The 23,403-nt window shown below is 49.3% G+C and overlaps 1 protein-coding gene across 1 annotated transcript in view; it reads left to right on the top strand.

Moving 5' to 3' along the window:
* Window positions 1-23,403, top strand: part of SORCS3 (sortilin related VPS10 domain containing receptor 3) — an 866,891-nt gene that overhangs the window by 179,725 nt on the left and 663,763 nt on the right. Inside the window, exon 2 of the mRNA XM_075348233.1 lies at window positions 21,036-21,103. Within this exon, the coding sequence (XP_075204348.1) occupies window positions 21,036-21,103 (68 nt within the window). The remainder of the gene's footprint in view (window positions 1-21,035; window positions 21,104-23,403) is intronic.

Below are 23,403 nucleotides of genomic sequence, written 5' to 3'. Positions count from 1 at the left end.
ACCAGCCTCATACACAGAAGATCAGGGGTCAGGGGACAGAACGATCCTCACCAGCCTCATACACAGAAGATCAGGGGTCAGGAGACAGAAGGATCCGCACCAGCCTCATACACAGAAGATCAGGGGTCAGGAGACAGAAGGATCCGCACCAGCCTCATACACAGAAGATCAGGGGTCAGGAGACAGAAGGATCCGCACCAGCCTCATACACAGAAGATCTGGGGTCAGGAGACAGAAGGATCCGCACAAGCCTCATACACAGAAGATCAGGGGTCAGGAGACAGAAGGATCCGCACCAGCCTCATACACAGAAGATCAGGGGTCAGGGGACAGAAGGATCCTCACCAGCCTCATACACAGAAGATCAGGGGTCAGGAGACAGAAGGATCCGCACCAGCCTCATACACAGAAGATCAGGGGTCAGGAGACAGAAGGATCCGCACCAGCCTCATACACAGAAGATCAGGGGTCAGGAGACAGAAGGATCCGCACCAGCCTCATACACAGAAGATCAGGGGTCAGGAGACAGAAGGATCCGCACCAGCCTCATACACAGAAGATCTGGGGTAAGGAGACAGAAGGATCCGCACCAGCCTCATACACAGAAGATCAGGGGTCAGGGGACAGAAGGATCCTCACCAGCCTCATACACAGAAGATCAGGGGTCAGGAGACAGAAGGATCCTCACCAGACTCATACACAGAAGATCAGGGGTCAGGAGACAGAAGGATCCACACCAGCCTCATACACAGAAGATCAGGGGTCAGGAGACAGAAGGATCCTCACCAGCCTCATACACAGAAGATCAGGGGTCAGGAGACAGAAGGATCCTCACCAGCCTCATACACAGAAGATCTGGGGTCAGGAGACAGAAGGATCCGCACAAGCCTCATACACAGAAGATCAGGGGTCAGGAGACAGAAGGATCCGTACCAGCCTCATACACAGAAGATCAGGGGTCAGGAGACAGAAGGATCCGCACAAGCCTCATACACAGAAGATCAGGGGTCAGGAGACAGAAGGATCCGCACAAGCCTCATACACAGAAGATCAGGGGTCAGGAGACAGAAGGATCCGCACCAGCCTCATACACAGAAGATCAGGGGTCAGGAGACAGAAGGATCCGCACAAGCCTCATACACAGAAGATCAGGGGTCAGGAGACAGAAGGATCCGCACCAGCCTCATACACAGAAGATCAGGGGTCAGGAGACAGAAGGATCCGCACAAGCCTCATACACAGAAGATCAGGGGTCAGGAGACAGAAGGATCCGCACCAGCCTCATACACAGAAGATCAGGGGTCAGGAGACAGAAGGATCCGCACCAGCCTCATACACAGAAGATCAGGGGTCAGGAGACAGAAGGATCCTCACCAGCCTCATACACAGAAGATCTGGGGTCAGGAGACAGAAGGATCCGCACCAGCCTCATACACAGAAGATCAGGGGTCAGGAGACAGAAGGATCCGCACAAGCCTCATACACAGAAGATCAGGGGTCAGGAGACAGAAGGATCCGCACCAGCCTCATACACAGAAGATCAGGGGTCAGGGGACAGAAGGATCCTCACCAGCCTCATACACAGAAGATCAGGGGTCAGGAGACAGAAGGATCCGCACCAGCCTCATACACAGAAGATCAGGGGTCAGGAGACAGAAGGATCCGCACCAGCCTCATACACAGAAGATCAGGGGTCAGGAGACAGAAGGATCCGCACCAGCCTCATACACAGAAGATCAGGGGTCAGGAGACAGAAGGATCCGCACCAGCCTCATACACAGAAGATCAGGGGTCAGGAGACAGAAGGATCCGCACCAGCCTCATACACAGAAGATCAGGGGTCAGGAGACAGAAGGATCCGCACAAGCCTCATACACAGAAGATCAGGGGTCAGGAGACAGAAGGATCCGCACCAGCCTCATACACAGAAGATCAGGGGTCAGGGGACAGAACGATCCTCACCAGCCTCATACACAGAAGATCAGGGGTCAGGAGACAGAAGGATCCGCACCAGCCTCATACACAGAAGATCAGGGGTCAGGAGACAGAAGGATCCGCACCAGCCTCATACACAGAAGATCAGGGGTCAGGAGACAGAAGGATCCGCACCAGCCTCATACACAGAAGATCTGGGGTCAGGAGACAGAAGGATCCGCACAAGCCTCATACACAGAAGATCAGGGGTCAGGAGACAGAAGGATCCGCACCAGCCTCATACACAGAAGATCAGGGGTCAGGGGACAGAAGGATCCTCACCAGCCTCATACACAGAAGATCAGGGGTCAGGAGACAGAAGGATCCGCACCAGCCTCATACACAGAAGATCAGGGGTCAGGAGACAGAAGGATCCGCACCAGCCTCATACACAGAAGATCAGGGGTCAGGAGACAGAAGGATCCGCACCAGCCTCATACACAGAAGATCAGGGGTCAGGAGACAGAAGGATCCGCACCAGCCTCATACACAGAAGATCTGGGGTCAGGAGACAGAAGGATCCGCACCAGCCTCATACACAGAAGATCAGGGGTCAGGGGACAGAAGGATCCTCACCAGCCTCATACACAGAAGATCAGGGGTCAGGAGACAGAAGGATCCTCACCAGCCTCATACACAGAAGATCAGGGGTCAGGAGACAGAAGGATCCACACCAGCCTCATACACAGAAGATCAGGGGTCAGGAGACAGAAGGATCCTCACCAGCCTCATACACAGAAGATCAGGGGTCAGGAGACAGAAGGATCCTCACCAGCCTCATACACAGAAGATCTGGGGTCAGGAGACAGAAGGATCCGCACAAGCCTCATACACAGAAGATCAGGGGTCAGGAGACAGAAGGATCCGTACCAGCCTCATACACAGAAGATCAGGGGTCAGGAGACAGAAGGATCCGCACAAGCCTCATACACAGAAGATCAGGGGTCAGGAGACAGAAGGATCCGCACAAGCCTCATACACAGAAGATCAGGGGTCAGGAGACAGAAGGATCCGCACCAGCCTCATACACAGAAGATCAGGGGTCAGGAGACAGAAGGATCCGCACAAGCCTCATACACAGAAGATCAGGGGTCAGGAGACAGAAGGATCCGCACCAGCCTCATACACAGAAGATCAGGGGTCAGGAGACAGAAGGATCCGCACCAGCCTCATACACAGAAGATCAGGGGTCAGGAGACAGAAGGATCCGCACCAGCCTCATACACAGAAGATCAGGGGTCAGGAGACAGAAGGATCCGCACAAGCCTCATACACAGAAGATCAGGGGTCAGGAGACAGAAGGATCCGCACCAGCCTCATACACAGAAGATCAGGGGTCAGGAGACAGAAGGATCCGCACAAGCCTCATACACAGAAGATCAGGGGTCAGGAGACAGAAGGATCCGCACCAGCCTCATACACAGAAGATCAGGGGTCAGGAGACAGAAGGATCCGCACCAGCCTCATACACAGAAGATCAGGGGTCAGGAGACAGAAGGATCCGCACCAGCCTCATACACAGAAGATCTGGGGTCAGGAGACAGAAGGATCCGCACAAGCCTCATACACAGAAGATCAGGGGTCAGGAGACAGAAGGATCCGCACCAGCCTCATACACAGAAGATCAGGGGTCAGGGGACAGAAGGATCCGCACCAGCCTCATACACAGACGATCAGGGGTCAGGAGACAGAAGGATCCTCACCAGCCTCATACACAGAAGATCAGGGGTCAGGAGACAGAAGGATCCTCACCAGCCTCATACACAGAAGATCAGGGGTCAGGAGACAGAAGGATCCGCACCAGCCTCATACACAGAAGATCAGGGGTCAGGAGACAGAAGGATCCGCACCAGCCTCATACACAGAAGATCAGGGGTCAGGAGACAGAAGGATCCTCACCAGCCTCATACACAGAAGATCAGGGGTCAGGAGGCAGAAGGATCCGCACCAGCCTCATACACAGAAGATCAGGGGTCAGGAGACAGAAGGATCCTCACCAGCCTCATACACAGAAGATCGGGGGTCAGGAGACAGAAGGATCCTCACCAGCCTCATACACAGAAGATCAGGGGTCAGGAGACAGAAGGATCCTCACCAGCCTCATACACAGAAGATCATGGGTCAGGGGACAGAAGGATCCTCACCAGCCTCATACACAGAAGATCAGGGGTCAGGAGACAGAAGGATCCTCACCAGCCTCATACACAGAAGATCAGGGGTCAGGAGACAGAAGGATCCGCACCAGCCTCATACACAGAAGATCAGGGGTCAGGAGACAGAAGGATCCTCACCAGCCTCATACACAGAAGATCAGGGGTCAGGAGACAGAAGGATCCTCACCAGCCTCATACACAGAAGATCTGGGGTCAGTCCCCCAAGATGTTTGGAACAACCCATTGCAGAACGCCTCCATAACTCGTGTACAAGTGACCTAGAAGGACTGATAATAGCAAAGGGCGGTCAACGAATGTTGATGGGATTCAGATTTCCTTTTTGATCGTTCACTTTGCATTTTGGTAATTGATAAAAATAAACTATTATTACTTCTATTTTTGTTACTTTGCAGCAGTTTTTCCATTTTTGAAAAGTACTGTAAATGCAAACATTGAATATATGATACAGATTGCATTCCCGCCATATAGACCATAGTTATAAACTATTGTATGAAATTGCACAATGAAATTGAAATGACGGCAGATGAGGATTTCAATAGATGAGAGGATTTTATTGTGTAGTGTTTGTAGAAGGTTCTGCAGTTGTGGCTATCTGCACTCGGTGCCTTCTGCGCGGCGCAGCCTTCCCCGGAGCAGCTGTAAAGTGATGGGACTCCCCCTGCTGAGAGTCATTCTAGGCCCAGGTCTGCAGGACGCTGATGAGAAGAAAACGCTGCTTTTAGCCGAGCTCCTGCCGGTTTCTGCTGCGGCAGAAAGGATATCATTAATGTTCTGTAAGGATTTCTAGAAGGCAAACGAAAGAGTAAATGTTTACGCTGCTACAAAGTCAATACTTTCCAGTTTTTTCTTTTTTTTTTTTCTTTCTGTTTCTGAAAGCCATAAAATGTTCATCAAGGTGGAATAATGCGTCTGGACGACCCCGCGTTCCGCACCCTGAAGAGAAATAATTTGGCGATAAACATTTAAAGACGCCCGTTCACCAAATTTTTCATCAAGTATCGGAATAAAGAATAAAATGTTTTTGTTATTTTTTAATTTTGCCTCTCCGTTGCGGAGATATTAGCATCACTGTATTTTGCACCCAAACAGTTAAAAGTCAAAGTGGGCGTTACCAGAGAGATTTCACTGGACAGGGTGTACTTTTTTTTTTTCTTTTTTTTTTTACACTGACTGAACTGGTGAAAGAAGAGGTTCCAACAATAGCATTGACAGTCTGCTCTCCTCCTGCGGAGCGATGAGGTGCTGATCTGAGTGTGATTGACTGTGACAGCATTCAGCTCTCATCTCCAGCAGTCAGTGTGGGGGGAGGGGAGGTGCTGATCTGAGTGTGACTGACTGTGACAGCTGTCAGCTCTCATCTCCAGCAGTCAGTGTGGGGGGAGGGGAGGTGCTGATCTGAGTGTGATTGACTGTGACAGCTTTCAGCTCTCATCTCCAGCAGTCAGTGTGGGGGGAGGGGAGATGCTGATCTGAGTGTGATTGACTGTGACAGCTGTCAGCTCTCATCTCCAGCAGTCAGTGTGGGGGGAGGGGAGGTGCTGATCTGAGTGTGATTGACTGTGACAGCTTTCAGCTCTCATCTCCAGCAGTCAGTGTGGGGGGAGGGGAGGTGATGATCTGAGTGTGATTGACTGTAACAGCATTCAGCTCTCATCTCCAGCAGTCAGTGTGGGGGGAGGGGAGGTGCTGATCTGAGTGTGATTGACTGTGACAGCTTTCAGCTCTCATCTCCAGCAGTCAGTGTGGGGGGAGGGGAGATGCTGATCTGAGTGTGATTGACTGTGACAGCTGTCAGCTCTCATCTCCAGCAGTCAGTGTGGGGGGAGGGGAGGTGCTGATCTGAGTGTGATTGACTGTGACAGCTTTCAGCTCTCATCTCCAGCAGTCAGTGTGGGGGGAGGGGAGGTGATGATCTGAGTGTGATTGACTGTAACAGCATTCAGCTCTCATCTCCAGCAGTCAGTGTGGGGGGAGGGGAGGTGCTGATCTGAGTGTGATTGACTGTGACAGCTTTCAGCTCTCATCTCCAGCAGTCAGTGTGGGGGGAGGGGAGGTGATGATCTGAGTGTGATTGACTGTAACAGCATTCAGCTCTCATCTCCAGCAGTCAGTGTGGGGGGAGGGGAGGTGCTGATCTGAGTGTGATTGACTGTGACAGCTTTCAGCTCTCATCTCCAGCAGTCAGTGTGGGGGGAGGGGAGGTGCTGATCTGAGTGTGATTGAATGTGACAGCATTCAGCTCTCTTCTCCAGCAGTCAGTGTGGGGGGAGGGGAGGTGCTGATCTGAGTGTGATTGACTGTAACAGCATTCAGCTCTCATCTCCAGCAGTCAGTGTGGGGGGAGGGGAGGTGATGATCTGAGTGTGATTGACTGTAACAGCATTCAGCTCTCATCTCCAGCAGTCAGTGTGGGGGGAGGGGAGGTGATGATCTGAGTGTGATTGAATGTGACAGCATTCAGTTCTCTTCTCCAGCAGTCAGTGTGGGGGGAGGGGAGGTGATGATCTGAGTGTGATTGACTGTAACAGCATTCAGCTCTCATCTCCAGCAGTCAGTGTGGGGGGAGGGGAGGTGCTGATCTGAGTGTGATTGAATGTGACAGCATTCAGCTCTCTTCTCCAGCAGTCAGTGTGGGGGGAGGGGAGGTGCTGATCTGAGTGTGATTGACTGTGACAGCTTTCAGCTCTCATCTCCAGCAGTCAGTGTGGGGGGAGGGGAGGTGCTGATCTGAGTGTGATTGAATGTGACAGCATTCAGCTCTCATCTCCAGCAGTCAGTGTGGGGGAAGGGGAGGTGCTGATCTGAGTGTGATTGAATGTGACAGCATTCAGCTCTCATCTCCAGCAGTCAGTGTGGGGGGAGGGGAGGTGCTGATCTGAGTGTGATTGACTGTGACAGCTTTCAGCTCTCATCTCCAGCAGTCAGTGTGGGGGGAGGGGAGGTGCTGTAGAGTTTAGTCCTATTACAAAAACTTCTAGCAGCTTTCCTCTTAAATTCGAATGAGCTTTAATAGGAGATCTAAACTCACATTGGCATTGAGAAAGCAAGTGTAGTGCTGACAACTCCGCTGTACAGCCCCCCACCCCCCCCCACCCTGACTGCTGGAGATGAAAGCAGATAATCACACTCAGGTCTGCTGTACCTGGCAAATGTCATCACTCTGCAATGAGGAGAGCAGACTGTGTCACTGTGTCTTACAGAGCCAGATCTAACCGACTAACCTACAGGGAGGGTATGTTGTTTTACCCTACTATGTGTATGCCTGTTTATGATTTGCAGCATTATAAAAAAAGAGCACTGCTAGAAATGTTTGTAATGAGACTCCACTTCAGGACCACTGCCCCTCCCCCCACACTGACTGCTGGAGATGAGAGCTGAAAGCTCTCAGCTAATCACACCGGGTCTGCTGTGCTCCAGCACATGTCCTAACACCATAGTGCAGGGTGGGGAGGGACTGTTTGTCAATACATGTCTCACTCACACTGAGCCTTTTCTAAGCTATATTGGGGCGTGTTCGTTTTTCCCCTGTATGTTGCTGCCTGCTTATGATTGGTCAGTTTCAGAATGAGCAAAAAGTAAATGCCCCCAATGAAATCTCTCCAGTGACACCCACTTGCACTTAACAAAAATAACTATTTAGATGTCAAATACTTTGAACACTAATAACCTCCCCTCACCCTTCTCTGCACCTTCCCTTACACCTCCCCTCACCCTTCTCTACACCTTCCCTTACACCTCCCCTCTCTCTTCTCTACACCTCCCCTCACCCTTCTTCACACCTTCCCTTACATCTCCACTCACCCTTCTCTGCACCTTCCCTTACACCTCCCCTCAACCTTCTCTACACCTCCCCTCACCCTTCTTCACACCTTCCCTTACACCTCCACTCACCCTTCTCTGCACCTTCCCTTACACCTCCACTCACCCTTCTCCGCACCTTCCCTTACACCTCCCCTCACCCTTCTCTGCACCTTCCCTTACACCTCCCCTCACCCTTCTCTACACCTTCCCTTACACCTCCCCTCTCTCTTCTCTACACCTCCCCTCACCCTTCTTCACACCTTCCCTTACACCTCCACTCACCCTTCTCTGCACCTTCCCTTACACCTCCACTCACCCTTCTCCGCACCTTCCCTTACACATCCCCTCACCCTTCTCTGCACCTTCCCTTACACCTCCCCTCACCCTTCTCTGCACCTTCCCTTACACCTCCCCTCTCTCTTCTCTACACCTCCCCTCACCCTTCTCTGCACCTTCCCTTACTACATTTCCCCTCACCCTTCTCTGCATCCTCCCCTCACCCTTCTCCACAATTTCCCTTACATCTCCCCTCACCCTTCTCTACACCTTCCCTTACACCTCCCCTCACCCTTCTCTGCACCTTCCCTTACACCTCCCCTCACCCTTCTCTGCACCTTCCCTTACACCTCCCCTCACCCTTCTCTGCACCTTCCCTTACACCTCCCCTCACCCTTATCCACATCTTCCCTTACTACATTTCCCCTCACCCTTCTCCACAATTTCCCTTACATCTCTCCTCACCCTTCTCTACACCTTCCCTTACACCTCCCCTCACCCTTCTCCACACCTTCCCTTACACCTCCCCTCACCCTTCTCCGCACCTTTCCTTACACCTCCCCTCACCCTTCTCTGCATCCTCCCTTCACCCTTCTCCGCACCTTCCCTTACACCACCCCTCACCAAACTCTGCATCTTCCCTTACACCTTCCCTCACCCTTCTCTGCACCTTCCCTTACACCTCCCCTCACCCTTCTCCACATCTTCCCTTACTACATTTCCCCTCACCCTTCTCTGCACCTCCCCTCACCCTTCTCTGCACCTTCCCTTACACCTCCCCTCACCCTTCTCTGCACCTTCCCTTACACCTCCCCTCACCCTTCTCCACATCTTCCCTTACTAAATTTCCCCTCACCCCTCTCTGCACCTTCTCTTACACCTCCCCTCACCCTTCTCTGCACCTTTCCTTACACCTCCCCTCACCCTTCTCTGCATCCTCCCTTCACCCTTCTCCGCACCTTCCCTTACACCACCCCTCACCAAACTCTGCACCTCCCCTCATCCTTCTCTGCATCTTCCCTTACACCTCCCCTCATCCTTCTCTGCATCTTCCCTTACACCTCCCCTCACCCTTCTTCACACCTTCCCTTACACCTCCACTCACCCTTCTCTGCACCTTCCCTTACACCTCCCCTCAACCTTCTCTACACCTCCCCTCACCCTTCTTCACACCTTCCCTTACACCTTCACTCACCCTTCTCTGCACCTTCCCTTACACCTCCACTCACCCTTCTCCGCACCTTCCCTTACACCTCCCCTCACCCTTCTCTGCACCTTCCCTTACACCTCCCCTCACCCTTCTCTACACCTTCCCTTACACCTCCCCTCTCTCTTCTCTACACCTCCCCTCACCCTTCTTCACACCTTCCCTTACACCTCCACTCACCCTTCTCTGCACCTTCCCTTACACCTCCACTCACCCTTCTCCGCACCTTCCCTTACACCTCCCCTCACCCTTCTCTGCACCTTCCCTTACACCTCCCCTCACCCTTCTCTGCACCTTCCCTTACACCTCCCCTCTCTCTTCTCTACACCTCCCCTCACCCTTCTCTGCACCTTCCCTTACTACATTTCCCCTCACCCTTCTCTGCATCCTCCCCTCACCCTTCTCCACAATTTCCCTTACATCTCCCCTCACCCTTCTCTACACCTTCCCTTACACCTCCCCTCACCCTTCTCTGCACCTTCCCTTACACCTCCCCTCACCCTTCTATGCACCTTCCCTTACACCTCCCCTCACCCTTCTCTGCACCTTCCCTTACACCTCCCCTCACCCTTATCCACATCTTCCCTTACTACATTTCCCCTCACCCTTCTCTGCATCCTCCCCTCACCCTTCTCCACAATTTCCCTTACATCTCTCCTCACCCTTCTCTACACCTTCCCTTACACCTCCCCTCACCCTTCTCCACACCTTCCCTTACACCTCCCCTCACCCTTCTCTGCATCCTCCCTTCACCCTTCTCCGCACCTTCCCTTACACCACCCCTCACCAAACTCTGCATCTTCCCTTACACCTTCCCTCACCCTTCTCTGCACCTTCCCTTACACCTCCCCTCACCCTTCTCCACATCTTTCCTTACTACATTTCCCCTCACCCTTCTCTGCACCTCCCCTCACCCTTCTCTGCACCTTCCCTTACACCTCCCCTCACCCTTCTCTGCACCTTCCCTTACACCTCCCCTCACCCTTCTCTGCACCTTCCCTTACACCTCCCCTCACCCTTCTCCACATCTTCCCTTACTACATTTCCCCTCACCCCTCTCTGCACCTTCTCTTACACCTCCCCTCACCCTTCTCTGCACCTTTCCTTACACCTCCCCTCACCCTTCTCTGCATCCTCCCTTCACCCTTCTCCGCACCCTCCCTTACACCACCCCTCACCAAACTCTGCACCTCCCCTCATCCTTCTCTGCATCTTCCCTTACACCTCCCCTCATCCTTCTCTGCATCTTCCCTTACACCTCCCCTCACCCTTCTCCGCACCTTCCCTTACACCACCCCTCACCAAACTCTGCACCTCCCCTCATCCTTCTCTGCATCTTCCCTTACACCTCCCCTCATCCTTCTCTGCATCTTCCCTTACACCTCCCCTCATCCTTCTCTGCATCTTCCCTTACACCTCCCCTCATCCTTCTCTGCACCTTCCCTTACACCTCTACTCACCCTTCTCCACATCTTCCCTTACATTTCCCCTCACCCTTCTCTGCACCTCCCCTCACCCTTCTCCACATGTTCCCGTACACCTCCCCTTACCCTTCTCTGCACCTTCCCTTACATTTCCCCTCACCCTTCTCTGCACCTTCCCTTACACCTCCCCTCACCCTTCTCTGCACCTCCCCTCACCCTTCTCTGCACCTTCCCTTATACCTCCCCTCACCCTTCTCTGCACCTCCCCTCACCCTTCTCTGCACCTTCCCTTATACCTCCCCTCACCCTTCTCCGCACCTTTCCTTACACCTCCCCTCACCCTTCTCCACACCTTCCCTTACACCTCCCCTCACCCTTCTCCACATCTTCCCTTACACCTCCCCTCACCCTTCTCCACATCTTCCCTTACACCTCCCCTCACCCTTCTCTACACCTCACCTCACCTTCTCCGCACCTTCTCTTACACCTCCCCTCACCCCTCTCAGTGCTTTCCCTTACACCTCCCTGTAGACCTCCCTTCTCCCTCCCTCCACTTTACACCGGACGTGCCTGGGTACATCCCCGTATATCTCCTTGCACATGTACACGGCTCTTTCACTCATTTAAAGTTGGCAGGATCTTTAGATAGAGTTTAATGAACTAAAGTCATTTTCCTTCCCAGTAAAATTTTATTGGCCTGAAAGGTCTTGCAGAATCTGAATGTGATAACAGAGGAGCCGGGCGGCGGCTGATTTACTGGGGATTCGGATCCGCCCTGTGCTGTAGAACAAGCCTTTGCCATTGTGTTATTGGATGTTTGTTTCTTCTCAGTCGATTTTGCCTGCGCTCTATGAGTGACCTGAGATCCAGATCTTTGCAAAACGTCTAATAGCAGGTTTAGAACACGGTTGCTTCCTTCTAGAATCAGTGCCACCCTTGTGTGCAGGCTGTGTGTGGTATTACAACTCAGTCCTATTAAAGTGAATGGGGCTGAACTGTGACTGTGTGTACCGGACACAATCCGTAGTTATCTCACATATATCGGTATTATAGTCATCCAATGTGCCATCGCTGAGAAATCAAACTTTGGAAGTGCATTGGGGGTGTGTTTATCCACTCTGTGTGCATGGCCACACCCCCTTTGCACTTCCAGACTACTTTGCAGGTGTCTTTAAAGCTTGATTTCTCAAGAATGGGACATCGAATTTCTACAAGACAGGTGTCATTTTTATTGTTGTACTATCTGTACTATCTGGCTTTGCCCGGGTTAATAACTGTTGTTAACAAAATAGAATGTATTAACGCCCGGGATAGTAACTGTCTCTCTGTTTCTCTCCCATTCTCTGTCTGTCTCCCCCTCTGTATATATCTCTCTGTCTCTCTCTATATCTCTTTGTCTGTCTGTCTCTTTCCCTGTCTGTCTCTGACTGTCTCTGTCTCTTTCTCCGTCTGTCTCAATCTCTTTCCTTGTCTATCTATCACTTTCCCAGTCTGCCTCTTTCCCTGTCTGTCTCTTTCCCTCTCTTTCCTTGTCTGTCTCTTTCCCTCTGTCTCTTTCCCTGTGTCTGTCTCTTTCTCTTTACCTGTCTTTGTCTGTCTCTTACCCCGTCTGTCTCTTTCCCTCTCTTTCCCTGTCAGTCTGTCTCTTTGTCTGTGTCTGTCTCTTTGTGTCTGTCTCTTACCCTGTCTATGTCTGTTTCTTATCCTGTCTGTGTCTGCCTCTTTCCCTGTCTGTGTCTGTCTCTTTCCCTGGCTGCATTGTGACACGCCAACATTCCATATAAGGGTGTGGCTGCGCATTCTTCTGAAGTTCTGGCTGCACTGTGGCTCCCAGCTCCATTCTCTTTAATGGAGGCAGGTTTTTTGGTGAATAACTGTAAAGCACGGGGTTAAAATTTCCCCTCAAAACATAGCATATGACGCTCTTGGGGTCCAGACGTGTGAGTGTGCAAAATTTTGTGGCTGTAGCTGCGACGGTGCAGATGCCAATCCCGGACATACATACATACATACATACACACACATACACACATTCAGCTTTATATATTAGATCAGGACCTATACAGCCATAACACTAGATTCAGTAGTTAAAGCATGTTGACAGTCTCCCTTTAATTCCACAAAAGCATAAAACCTTTTAAAAGTGATTTCCACATAACCCCTACTTGTTAGAATGGTCTCTAATCACAAAGTGCCCGCTTATGGGAGAAAAGAGAAACAACTTGCTGATGGTTTCCACTAGTAATATTATGTCTAAAGTCATCCAATTTTCCCTAAATGTTACATTGTATCTAATTCTGGATTTATTATATGGAGACAACGTTTCTTTTTCTCAGACAGAGATTTTCTTGCCCTATTGTGGGGGAAGGGGTCCCCGTTAGTGATATGTTCCCCATCACCTTCCTAATATTTGTTCCTAGGACACGTAGGATGGTACATATTTGCATGTTCCTTAGCGCATTTTTTGCCTCTAATTGTCGCTCGTTGCCCCCAGTATAAAACGCCAGACCTGCGCTGGAAATCCAAGATACTGTACGGAGCCATACACAATGTTCCCTGCTTAATGATGGCCATTAATATGTCTTGAGCCGGGGCCAAGTCATTAACACACAATTTATTTTCATGCAGAATATATAGTTAAAGCCTCGGATGCAGGTTTATCATGTAGGAAACGAAATGTCAGATGGGGGTCACAATATCCACGGTACAAAGAGTAAATCCTGGGTGGGCAGCGACGCCGCGCTCTGCATCTCACTGTATATCACGCAGGCGGCCCACTGGGTCCCATACATTGTGAGACGCCATAAATATTAATACGGCCTGACCGCGTAAAGTATTTATACCGCGCTCTGCCCAATCTGCTCTAATTGCTGTCTGCAAAAAATAGGAGAAGAAACTAAAAATATAGATTCCTCCTCCAGGTAAAAAACAGGAAATAATGGCTGACGAGCTGCAAATGGGGGGCGGCGTAATGAGCTAACGGGGGACCTGTCCTATGTGAGGGGGCTCACGGTACAGCCACAGGGTCCCATAATTGTGACGCAAGGTTCCCCCATAACAGTTAAATTAAAACAAACCCTTTAGTGGTGACAGCCCCAGAGCCCCCATCACAGTGACAGTGGCGGGACCCCCATAACAGTAATATTCACAGAACACCAAATATAGAAATCCATGATCTGATGTCACATGGAGTTTTACACAAAACGTGCCGATTGTCATGGTGGCATCAGACGCTGTTCACATTGCAGATTCTGACACTCCGCCCGATGGCTTCTCTGGTGTTTCTGATCTACACAGGCAGACTCGGGCGTGGACCAGCTGTGGGCTCAGTCATAATAAGGAATAACGTTTGGAACACCATTCTAAGTCTGAACTGGGTGCAAAAACCTAAAAAAACATCACTATGGGGAGATAAGGTATGCACACCAGTGACTATGGAAGGGGAATACATGGAATAGCAGAAACTGCTGTGTGAATACTGACATGAAAAATCCAATAGCTATATGCAAGAGTGAAAATATGAAAATGGAATCTGCATTACTGCCATGAACATATGAATCAAGAGAAATTTAGCTACTGAATTGATCAATGCAATAGAGCCCCAACACTACGCCAAAGTATTTCTCTACGTTGGGGTCCCTAGCTTGTGTGTGTCCTCTCATGCAGTTAAAAAACTTACCGTGTATGGGACGCTGAGACCCAGGCTATATATGCGTATGATATGGTTCATGGCAGTAATGCAGATTCCATTTTTCACATTTTCACTCTTGCATATAGCTATTGGATTTTTCAAGTCAGTATTCACACAGCAGTTTCTGCTATTTCATGTATTCCCCTTACATAGTCACGGGTGTGCATACCTTATCTCCCCATAGTGATGTTTTTTTTAGGTTTTTGCACCCAGTTCAGACTTAGAATGGTGTTCCAAACGTTATTCCTTATTGTTAGTATTTTTTCGTTTGTGAACCCTCCCCAACCACACCTATTGCCAATCCACATTATACGCATATATAGCCTGGGTCTCAGCCTCCTATACACGGTAAGTTTTTTAACTGCATGAGAGGACACACACAAGCTAGGGACCCCAACGTAGAGAAATACTTTGGCGTAGTGTTGGGGCTCTATTGCATTGATCAATTCAGTAGCTAAATTTCTCTTGATTCATATGTTCATGGCAGTAATGCAGATTCCATTTTTCACATATTCACTCTTACATATAGCTATTGGATTTTTCAAGTCAGTATTCACACAGCAGTTTCTGCTATTTCATGTATTCCCCTTACATAGTCACTGGTGTGCATACCTTATCTCCCCATAGTGTGCTCAGTCATAGGCTGATAGCCTTCTTGTTAGGCTTCTGGGATCACATGTTGTAAGGAAGCCAATCACCTCTGCTCCTCTCATACTTAGGTTGGAGGAGATGGTCCACCCATGCCGACTATAGTTTCTGCTCTGTTGGTCTGTGTGCTGTGTTGTTCCAGATTTGGTAAAGAAAGAGTTGCTTTATGTTTCTTGTTGTTGTTTTGTTACCCATCATCTTTTTGTTTCTTCCCTGCTCCTGTATTCCTCCTAATCTTTTGTTGTCTTAAACCTCTGTGTGTGGGTGCTGTGTGATAGAGTTGAAGGAAAACAAGTTGCTTTGTGCTTATGGAGTTATCCATTGTTTCCTCCCTGCTCTTGTTTTCCTCCTAATCTCTTGTTGTCTTATACCTCTGTGTGTGGGTGCTGTGTGACAGAGTTGATGGACAACAAGTTGCTTTGTGCTTGTTGTTGTGGAGTTACCCATTATTTTGTTGTTTCCTCCCTGCTCTTGCATTCTTCCTAATTTTTTGTTGTCCTGAATCACTTGTTGTCCTATACCTCTGTGTGTGGGCGCTGTGTGACAGAGATGATTGAAAACAAGTTGATTTGTGTTTGTTGTTGTTGTGGAGTTACTTATTATTATGTTGATTTCTCCCTGCTCTTGTTTTCCTCCTGAATCTCTTGTTGTCTTATACCTCTGTGTGTGGGTGCTGTGTGACAGAGTTGATGGAATACAAGTTGCTTTGTGCTTGGTGTTGTTGTGGAGTTTACCCATTGTCTTGTTTCCTCCCTGCTCTTGTTTTCCTCCTTATCTCTTGTTGTCTTATACCTCTGTGTGTGTGCTGTGTGACAGACTTGATGGAAAACAAGTTGCTTTGTGCTTGTTGTTGTTGTTGTGGAATTACCCATTGTTTTGTTGTTTCCTCCCTGCTCTTGTTTTCCTCCTGAATCGCTTGTTGCATTATACCTCTGTCTGAGGGTACTGTGTGACAGAGTTGATGGAAAAAAAGTTGCTTTGTGCTTGGTGTTGTTGTGGAGTTACCTATTGTTTTTCTATTTCCTCCCTGCTCTTGTTTTCCTCCTGAATTGCTTGTTGTCTTATACCTCTGTGTTCTTGCCGTGTGACAGACTTGCCGGAGAACGAGTCGCTCTGTGCTTGTTGTTGTTGTGGAGTTACCCCTCGTCTTGTTGTTTTCTCCCTGCTCTTGTTTTCCTCCTCAATTGCTTGTTGTCTTATACCTCTGTGTGAGCGTGCTGTGTGATACACTTTGGTTCCCCTTTTTGTCTAATTTTATGGGTTAAATCACACTCCTGTCCCTAACCCTCCCACCCCCCACCCGGGGAGGGGGTATAAGATCAGGACTGGTCAGGAGCAGGGCCAGGAAGGAGACTCAGACATCCACACCATTAAGGGTATCTCTGAGTATAGGTATAACACTGAGTCCCCTAGTCTGAGGGTCCTGCTATCCCCATAGTCCCTCGAGACATTTGTATAAGCTCCATATAGCTTGGGGCAATGGCAGAGTGATCGTTAGTGATTTTTTTGAGTATTCAGGTCATTTTTGCACAATGCTAAAAAATTGGGAATTTGGCCAAATATGTTGCAAAAAGTTTCAGAAGGAGTGTGCAACTATTTTACAATGTAGGGCACTAGGTGTGCGCCATCTGTCCGGGCTGGGAATGCTATAACACAGGTAATGAGCCCTGCACGCGGACCCCGCAGAGTCGTCCATCACCGGGTGTCGGCGGTTTTCAGGATCATTATATGATTATTTTTTTCCCGCGGTTCTATAGTATTGGCTTATGGATCGCCATCCTATGACCTATGCTAAGCACCAGCAATCCCGGCGACGCTCCATCACTTCGGCTGTCAGCCGCCTCATGTTTTTTTTCGGAGACTCTCCTCCTGGGAAATAAGGTTAAGCTGAGAGGCAGCCTCCGTTTAAAGGATAAATGCCCCCGGCATCTGTCACTGATTCATTATGGCCGATCGGGGACACAACGAGAAAGGAATTGGCAACTTTCTTTGGACATTTACAGATTTCACATCTGTGAGATCTTGTCAATAACTCAGCTTTACGGCCCGGGAGCCGCATTTGGCTTCGGATACCAAGTATCCGTGTCTTCTTCATCGCTCGCCGGCCTGGAGTTTATAGCGATGGCAGAGACATTGACGGCATCATTGGGACCATACACATGTAATCTGCAGGCGGGGGGCCGAAAAACGACCGTACCGGAGAAGGTTTAAATACCGGTGACATTCACAGATGCCCTGGAGCATGGAGTGTAGGACGCAGACTGGAGAAGATCACTTATAGACCTGATAGCTAAGTAAGAATGGTGCCCCCTACTGGTGCTGGGTAATGCCGACCTCCATATCATGCCAAGACTAGAGGGTCAGACATTTGGGTCCCTTGAGTGGACCCTCCTTGATAAGGTTGGAGTACACATCTATTGGGGACAATGTCAATCAGAGATAGATCACCGCTCTATTGCCCACATCTTGGTCAAAGGTCCTTCCTGCAGGGTGGGGTTATAGACCAACACCAATACGGGGCCCCATAAGCTTTATTTCTCACTGTGGTCCCAAGAGTAGAGAAGTGGACCTCACGTCTTGGACCTGCATCAGGTTCTTGTCCTCTTCTCTTTTCATTCTCCGCCTGGACACAAGAACAGGCAGCCAGCGGGTCAAGGGCACCTCCTCCCCCACCTAAAGAAGGTGCAACCTATAGATATGCAAAACTGTATGAACCAGTATCAACCCTTTAATGCATGACTTAGGATAAAAAGCCAAATCATAAACTCCATTTCCCTGAAACATGTTTCAGGGTGTTGCCCCTCCTTAGTGCAAAGCAAGACATCTAATTTGGCTGTCTGAGAAGCAGCATTTCCTCTCTAAGAAGACTTTCTCCCTTTGATATTCTTATGCAAATAATTTCTTCAGAAAGAAGAGGACTTGATCTCTGGCACCAACTATTGGATACAGCAATTCTAAAAGTCAATATTGACACTTTCATACATGACATAGGATAAAAAGCCAAATCAAAAACTCTATTTTCTGCAACATGTTTCAGGGTGTTGCCCCTCTTTAGTATAAAGCAAGATATCTGATATGTCTGTATGAGAGGCAGCATTTCCTCTCTAAGTTGAGTTTCTCACTTTGATATCCTTATTCAAATAGCCTTGCTTGATCTTTGGCACCTAATATTGCATATAGCAGTCCTCAAAGTTAATATAATATTGACCCTTTAATGCATGACTTAGGACAAAAAGCCAAATCAAAAATTCTATTTGCTGAAACATGTGTCAGGGTGTTGCCCCTCCTCAGTGCAAAGCAGGAGATCTGATTTGGCTGTATGAGAGGCAGCATTTCCTCTCTAAGTTTTTCACTTAGATATCCTCATGCAAATAGCTTCTTCAGAAAGAAGAGGACTTGATCTAGGGCACCAAGTATTTATAGAACAATGAGCTTGGTTAAAACAATCTTATAGAATGCAACAAGCTTAGTAGTTATTCTTATACAGCAATGCGCTTGGTGGTTACATCTGTCTTACATAAGGCAATGAGGTTGGTGGTTGGAATAGCCTTACATGTGTCATAAGGAAGGTTTGAACACAGGTAGATAATATTGATATTGTGGCAGTCTGTACTCTGCACTGTTACTTTGTATCAGTTTCTGTCACTTATGTGCAGCACACGCTCAGCGCTGACCCCAGCCTTCCTCCAGGTAATGGTCATCTCTCTCTTGGCGGCCATGTCCTGCCGTCTCACACATCAGGCACCAGTCTCTTCTGTCTCTGCTGTTTCGCTCCTCTTTATACTCCGTCATTGGCTTCTTGACCCCTCTGATGTGGCTGTTCCTCACCTTTAACAGAAATAAGAGGCTATGTTCTCCTCTGCTGTGACCATCCTCACCTTTCTAATAGTTGCTGTCCAGAGCAGGTGGGTGATAATCCCCAAAATGCTACCCCTCAAAGGGCTCTCTCCGTGGCCCTATTTAAGCCCTACGGTGGCACATCTTAAAATCAATTCCTCAACTGGTTAACTATGGGGCTCCCTCCTCCTCTGCCGTCTGTAAGTCTGTCCTCTGCTTGTGGAAAGGTCTTATTTAATCCTTCATGCGATGTTATATCTTCTGCATTGACCCCTCTCTGACTCATGATCTAACCATGTCCCCATAGCCCAGTGCACATTAGAGACTCGGTGCCATACCATCGTCAACCAGTGGCGGCACACACTGTATAGTGGCGGTATACCATACCAGTGACGCCATACACAAAGCACTTCTTCATGCAAACTCCAGTTTTGTCATCATCACTTGCATCTCTTATGAAGAACTGTATTTGGGCATCTGTGCCGCCCCCGCGACAGCCGACGGGCTGCTCGGATCTGGATCCGCAGTGGCTCGAGGGGTCTCCGGACCCAAGGTGGGGTTGCGCGGCAACTCGAAATGAAAAAGGGGGAAATATTTACAAGCGGTGAAAAATAAATAATGTTCGTGACGCCACCCACGGGTCGTGGTAATGTGGGATACCACTGCTGCTGCGTTTGGTGGAGCGCCCGGGAGCGATGGGATGGCAGCTTGTGATGTTAACCCCTCCGTGGGCAGGGGGAAGGTGTCCCGGGGCTTGGTGGTGTAAGGATGGGGACCCGTCGGGAGGAAAGGGGCACAACGTACTCACACAGTCCATTAATACTGACACCGACACCGGGTAAACCAAAGTCCTGAATGCCCTGTTGCTGTTGTTGGAGCACGCTGGGTCCGTGCCCTTTTGGCGTTGCTGGTTGGTCTGAAGCCTTGTCCCTTGGCACTGTGTTTTCCTCTGTGTGGATCACTTTTGCCTGAAACTACCCGGGTCCCGATCACCGGCGTGGCTAGCAGGGTGAGCTTGCTCTCAGGGTTCACTATTGGGATTTTCTGGACGGTTTTAGGAAGTCCTATCCCTCTGGTTGCGCTAGTACCCCGATTTTGGAGCGGGTGGAGAACAGCTCGGGAAGACTCCGTCCTCGTCGGGTAAATTACTGGGTTGCGTTAAGCTACTTCCCAGCCTAAGGTCCGCGTACCCCATTGTGCCCTGGCCCCTGCCCGGTTGTAGTACAAGGCCGCCGGTCTGCCCTCCGTGGCAGTACCGTGCCCCCTGCCACTACCCCCTGCGACCGGGGTTCCAGCTCCTACCAGGCCAACGTCTGGCACCTGGGACAGGTACAGGAGCCCAGCTCCGCAGGGTGACCTTTCCTGTCACTGCTCACTGACTACTCTCTGACTACACTTCTGTCTCTCCTTCTACCATCCCCCCATCTGGGTGGCCCTATTCCCCTCAGGCTACCCAATGGGTGTCTGGTGGATGTGGTGCAGAGTGTTCCCCAGGATTTGTGTATACCTGTTCTTAGCAACACCAAAGGGACATGGCCCGTAACCAAGGAGGAGCGGGTACCATGCAGAAGGGCAGATTGCACGGCACCCTTGTGACGACCTGATCGGCCAGGGCGTCACACATTGTGTGCACCAAACTCTTCTTTCCAGGTTGGCATACACTCAAGCAGCCCCTTTAGATCTTTTCTTGGGGTCCTTTGTGCCCATATTTTATTTGTAACACTCGAAAACTGTTGTGAGGAGCTCCATCTGCATTTAGATGGGTGGAAATGCAGAAGAGAATTAGCAGCATTTCATGGATTTCTCCAGACGTCTCACATGTCAGACACCGAACATCTCGAGGACTAGAATAAACGCCTCCGGTCATAGCGATGTCTCCTCTGGTTTTCTGTGTGTTGTATCTGATCTTCTCTAATTCCCCTCATTAATGCTCATTTGCGATGATCTATCTTTTTCTGTTTTTGGAGAATGTGAAGTTAATTTTTTCTATTTTTGTTTTCCAGGTTATTCTTATACTGACCAAGCTGTATGATTTCAACCTGGGGAGTGTGACGGAGAGCTCCCTCTGGAGGTAAGGGCAAAAACTGCATCCCCATAGGAAATACCCAAAGCTCTATACTTTTCCGCATCAGTTTACAGAACTCTGCTGAGAGCCTTTTTATGCCCTTCTCATGTCTCTCTGTCACCACCATTGGTCAAAAACATCTAAAAGAATTTTAAAGGAACACTAATCCTATAATTGGAGGGACGGGATAGAAAAAAATTGAGTAAATCTTGCAAGTGACTAAGTGGATGGGGCTGAGCCAAGAGGTGCTGCTCATTGTCCCTGGTTTCCTATGCCAAAAAGAGTTGTAGGGGAGAACTTCTGCTGTAGTCAGTTACCATGCAGCCAGAGACAAGTATATAAAAAGGAGGATTGAGAAGTGAGTAATCTTTTATTGAAGTAGGATTGAAAAGTAAGTGATCTCCTGGAGAAGGAGGATTGAGAAGTGAGTGAACTGTTTCATAATTCTTTACTCTCACAGCAGAAAGGGCAGTAAAGGAAGGTTTCTGCTGTAGCCAGTTGCCTTACAGCCAGAGAGGTTTGGTAAAAAGAGGATCGAGAAGTGAGTTTTCTCTGGGTATAGGAGAATTAAGATGTGGGTAAACAGCTTATATGTAACACGTGCCCGGGGCCACAGACTGACAGTAAAGGGAGGCTAGAGGGAAGCCGCTTACAAAGCAGAACCCCAAGAACTCTGCAACCTTTTAACCCCTATACAGAGATTTGAAATTACACAAGGTCCAGGAGATCGTTGCCTATGGAAGGCTTCAATCCTGGAAAGAGTGGTCGTCAGGCAGGGTCCAAACCAGGAGGCACAAAAAGGGACAAACTCGGCAGGCTGGAGCGTGGTCAGGAAGTCAGGCAAAGGTCAGAACCAGAGATGGCGGCGAGGTACAAAAACGGCAGGCAGTAGATTAGTCAGGAAACAAGCAGAAGTCAGAACACCAGAATCACTATACAGAACAGGACAGGAACCAGGAATATAGAACTATCTCTGGCAGGGGTCAGTAGACAGGAGGGGAAATAAGAAGGTTGTGGTGTCTTCCCATTGGCTGTGGCCGAATGATGGCACTACAGCTGGAAGACACCTGCCACCTACAGTCAGCCAGTGGTACTGCAAGTCCCAGGGAAACCCAGCTTATTAGATGAGCGGAGCCTGCGCCCACCAGAGCCACTGGCACTGACTCCTCTTCTATCACCAGCACTATCCACAGCAGGAACATGGTGCCGCCTGGTGATCAGAAGTCGCAGGGGCGGCCTCCAGTGGGGACCTGACATTATAGTTCCCAGTTTCTTTCTCCATGAAAAGCAAAGGAGGAGGTTTCTGCTGTAGGCAGTTGCCTTACAGCCAGTCAGGTTTGGTAGAAAAAGGATGGAGAAATGATTGATCTCTGGGTGAATGTGGATTGAGAAGTGAGTAAACAGCTTATAGTTCTTAGTCTCTCACTCCAGAAAAAGCAGTGGGTGATGTTTCTGCTGTAGTCAGTTGCTTTACAGCCAGATAAATATTTGTTAGTAGGAAGTTGGAGAAGTGAGTGATTTTTAGGTAAAAAAGGATTGAGAAGTGGGTAAGTTACTTATAGTTGCTGATCTCTCGCTCCAGAAGAAGTAGTGGTGAAAGGTTTCTGCTGTAATCAGTTGCCTTACGGCCAAAGAGGTTTGTTAAAAAGGGATGGAGAAATGATTGCTCTCTGGGTGAATATGGATTGAGAAATAGCTTATATAGCTTATAATTCTTAGTCTCGCTCTAGAAAAAAACAGTGGGGAACAGTTACTGCTGTAATCAGTTGCTTTACAGCCAAATAAATGTTAGTAGGAAGTTGGAGAAGTGATTGATTCCTGGATAAAAAAGGTTGAGAAGTGGGTGAACTGCTTATAGTTCCCTGTCTCTGGTAGCAGTGGAAGAAGACCTGCTACAGTCAGTTGCCTTATAGTCAGCGAGGATAGTCAGGAGAAGGGTGATGAAGGGGGTGATCTCTGGGTAAATGAGGATTGAGCAGTGAACTGTATAGTTGCTGTATTCTCACTCCACAAATAGAAGTGGTGGAGGGCTTCTGCTGTAGCCAGTTTCCTTACAGCTATAGAGATGTTTGCTAGAAGAAGGTTGATGAAGTCGGTGTTCTCGAAGTGACAGGGGTTAGAGAAGTGGGGGAGCACTTCCACTGTAGCCAGTTTCCTTATGTTTATAGAGATGTTTGTTACAAGAAAGATTGTGAAGTGGGTGATCCCTTGGTGACAGAAATTAGAGAAGTGGGGGAGGGCTTCTGCTGAAGCCAGTTTCCTTACAGCTATAAAAAAGTTTTTTAGAAGAAGGATGCTAAAGTGGG

Source organism: Anomaloglossus baeobatrachus, chromosome 5 (assembly GCF_048569485.1).
Source record: "Anomaloglossus baeobatrachus isolate aAnoBae1 chromosome 5, aAnoBae1.hap1, whole genome shotgun sequence".
Classification (NCBI taxonomy): Eukaryota; Metazoa; Chordata; class Amphibia; order Anura; family Aromobatidae; genus Anomaloglossus; species Anomaloglossus baeobatrachus.
Note: the sequence above shows the minus strand (reverse complement) of the source record. Positions and strands in the feature narration are given on the sequence as shown.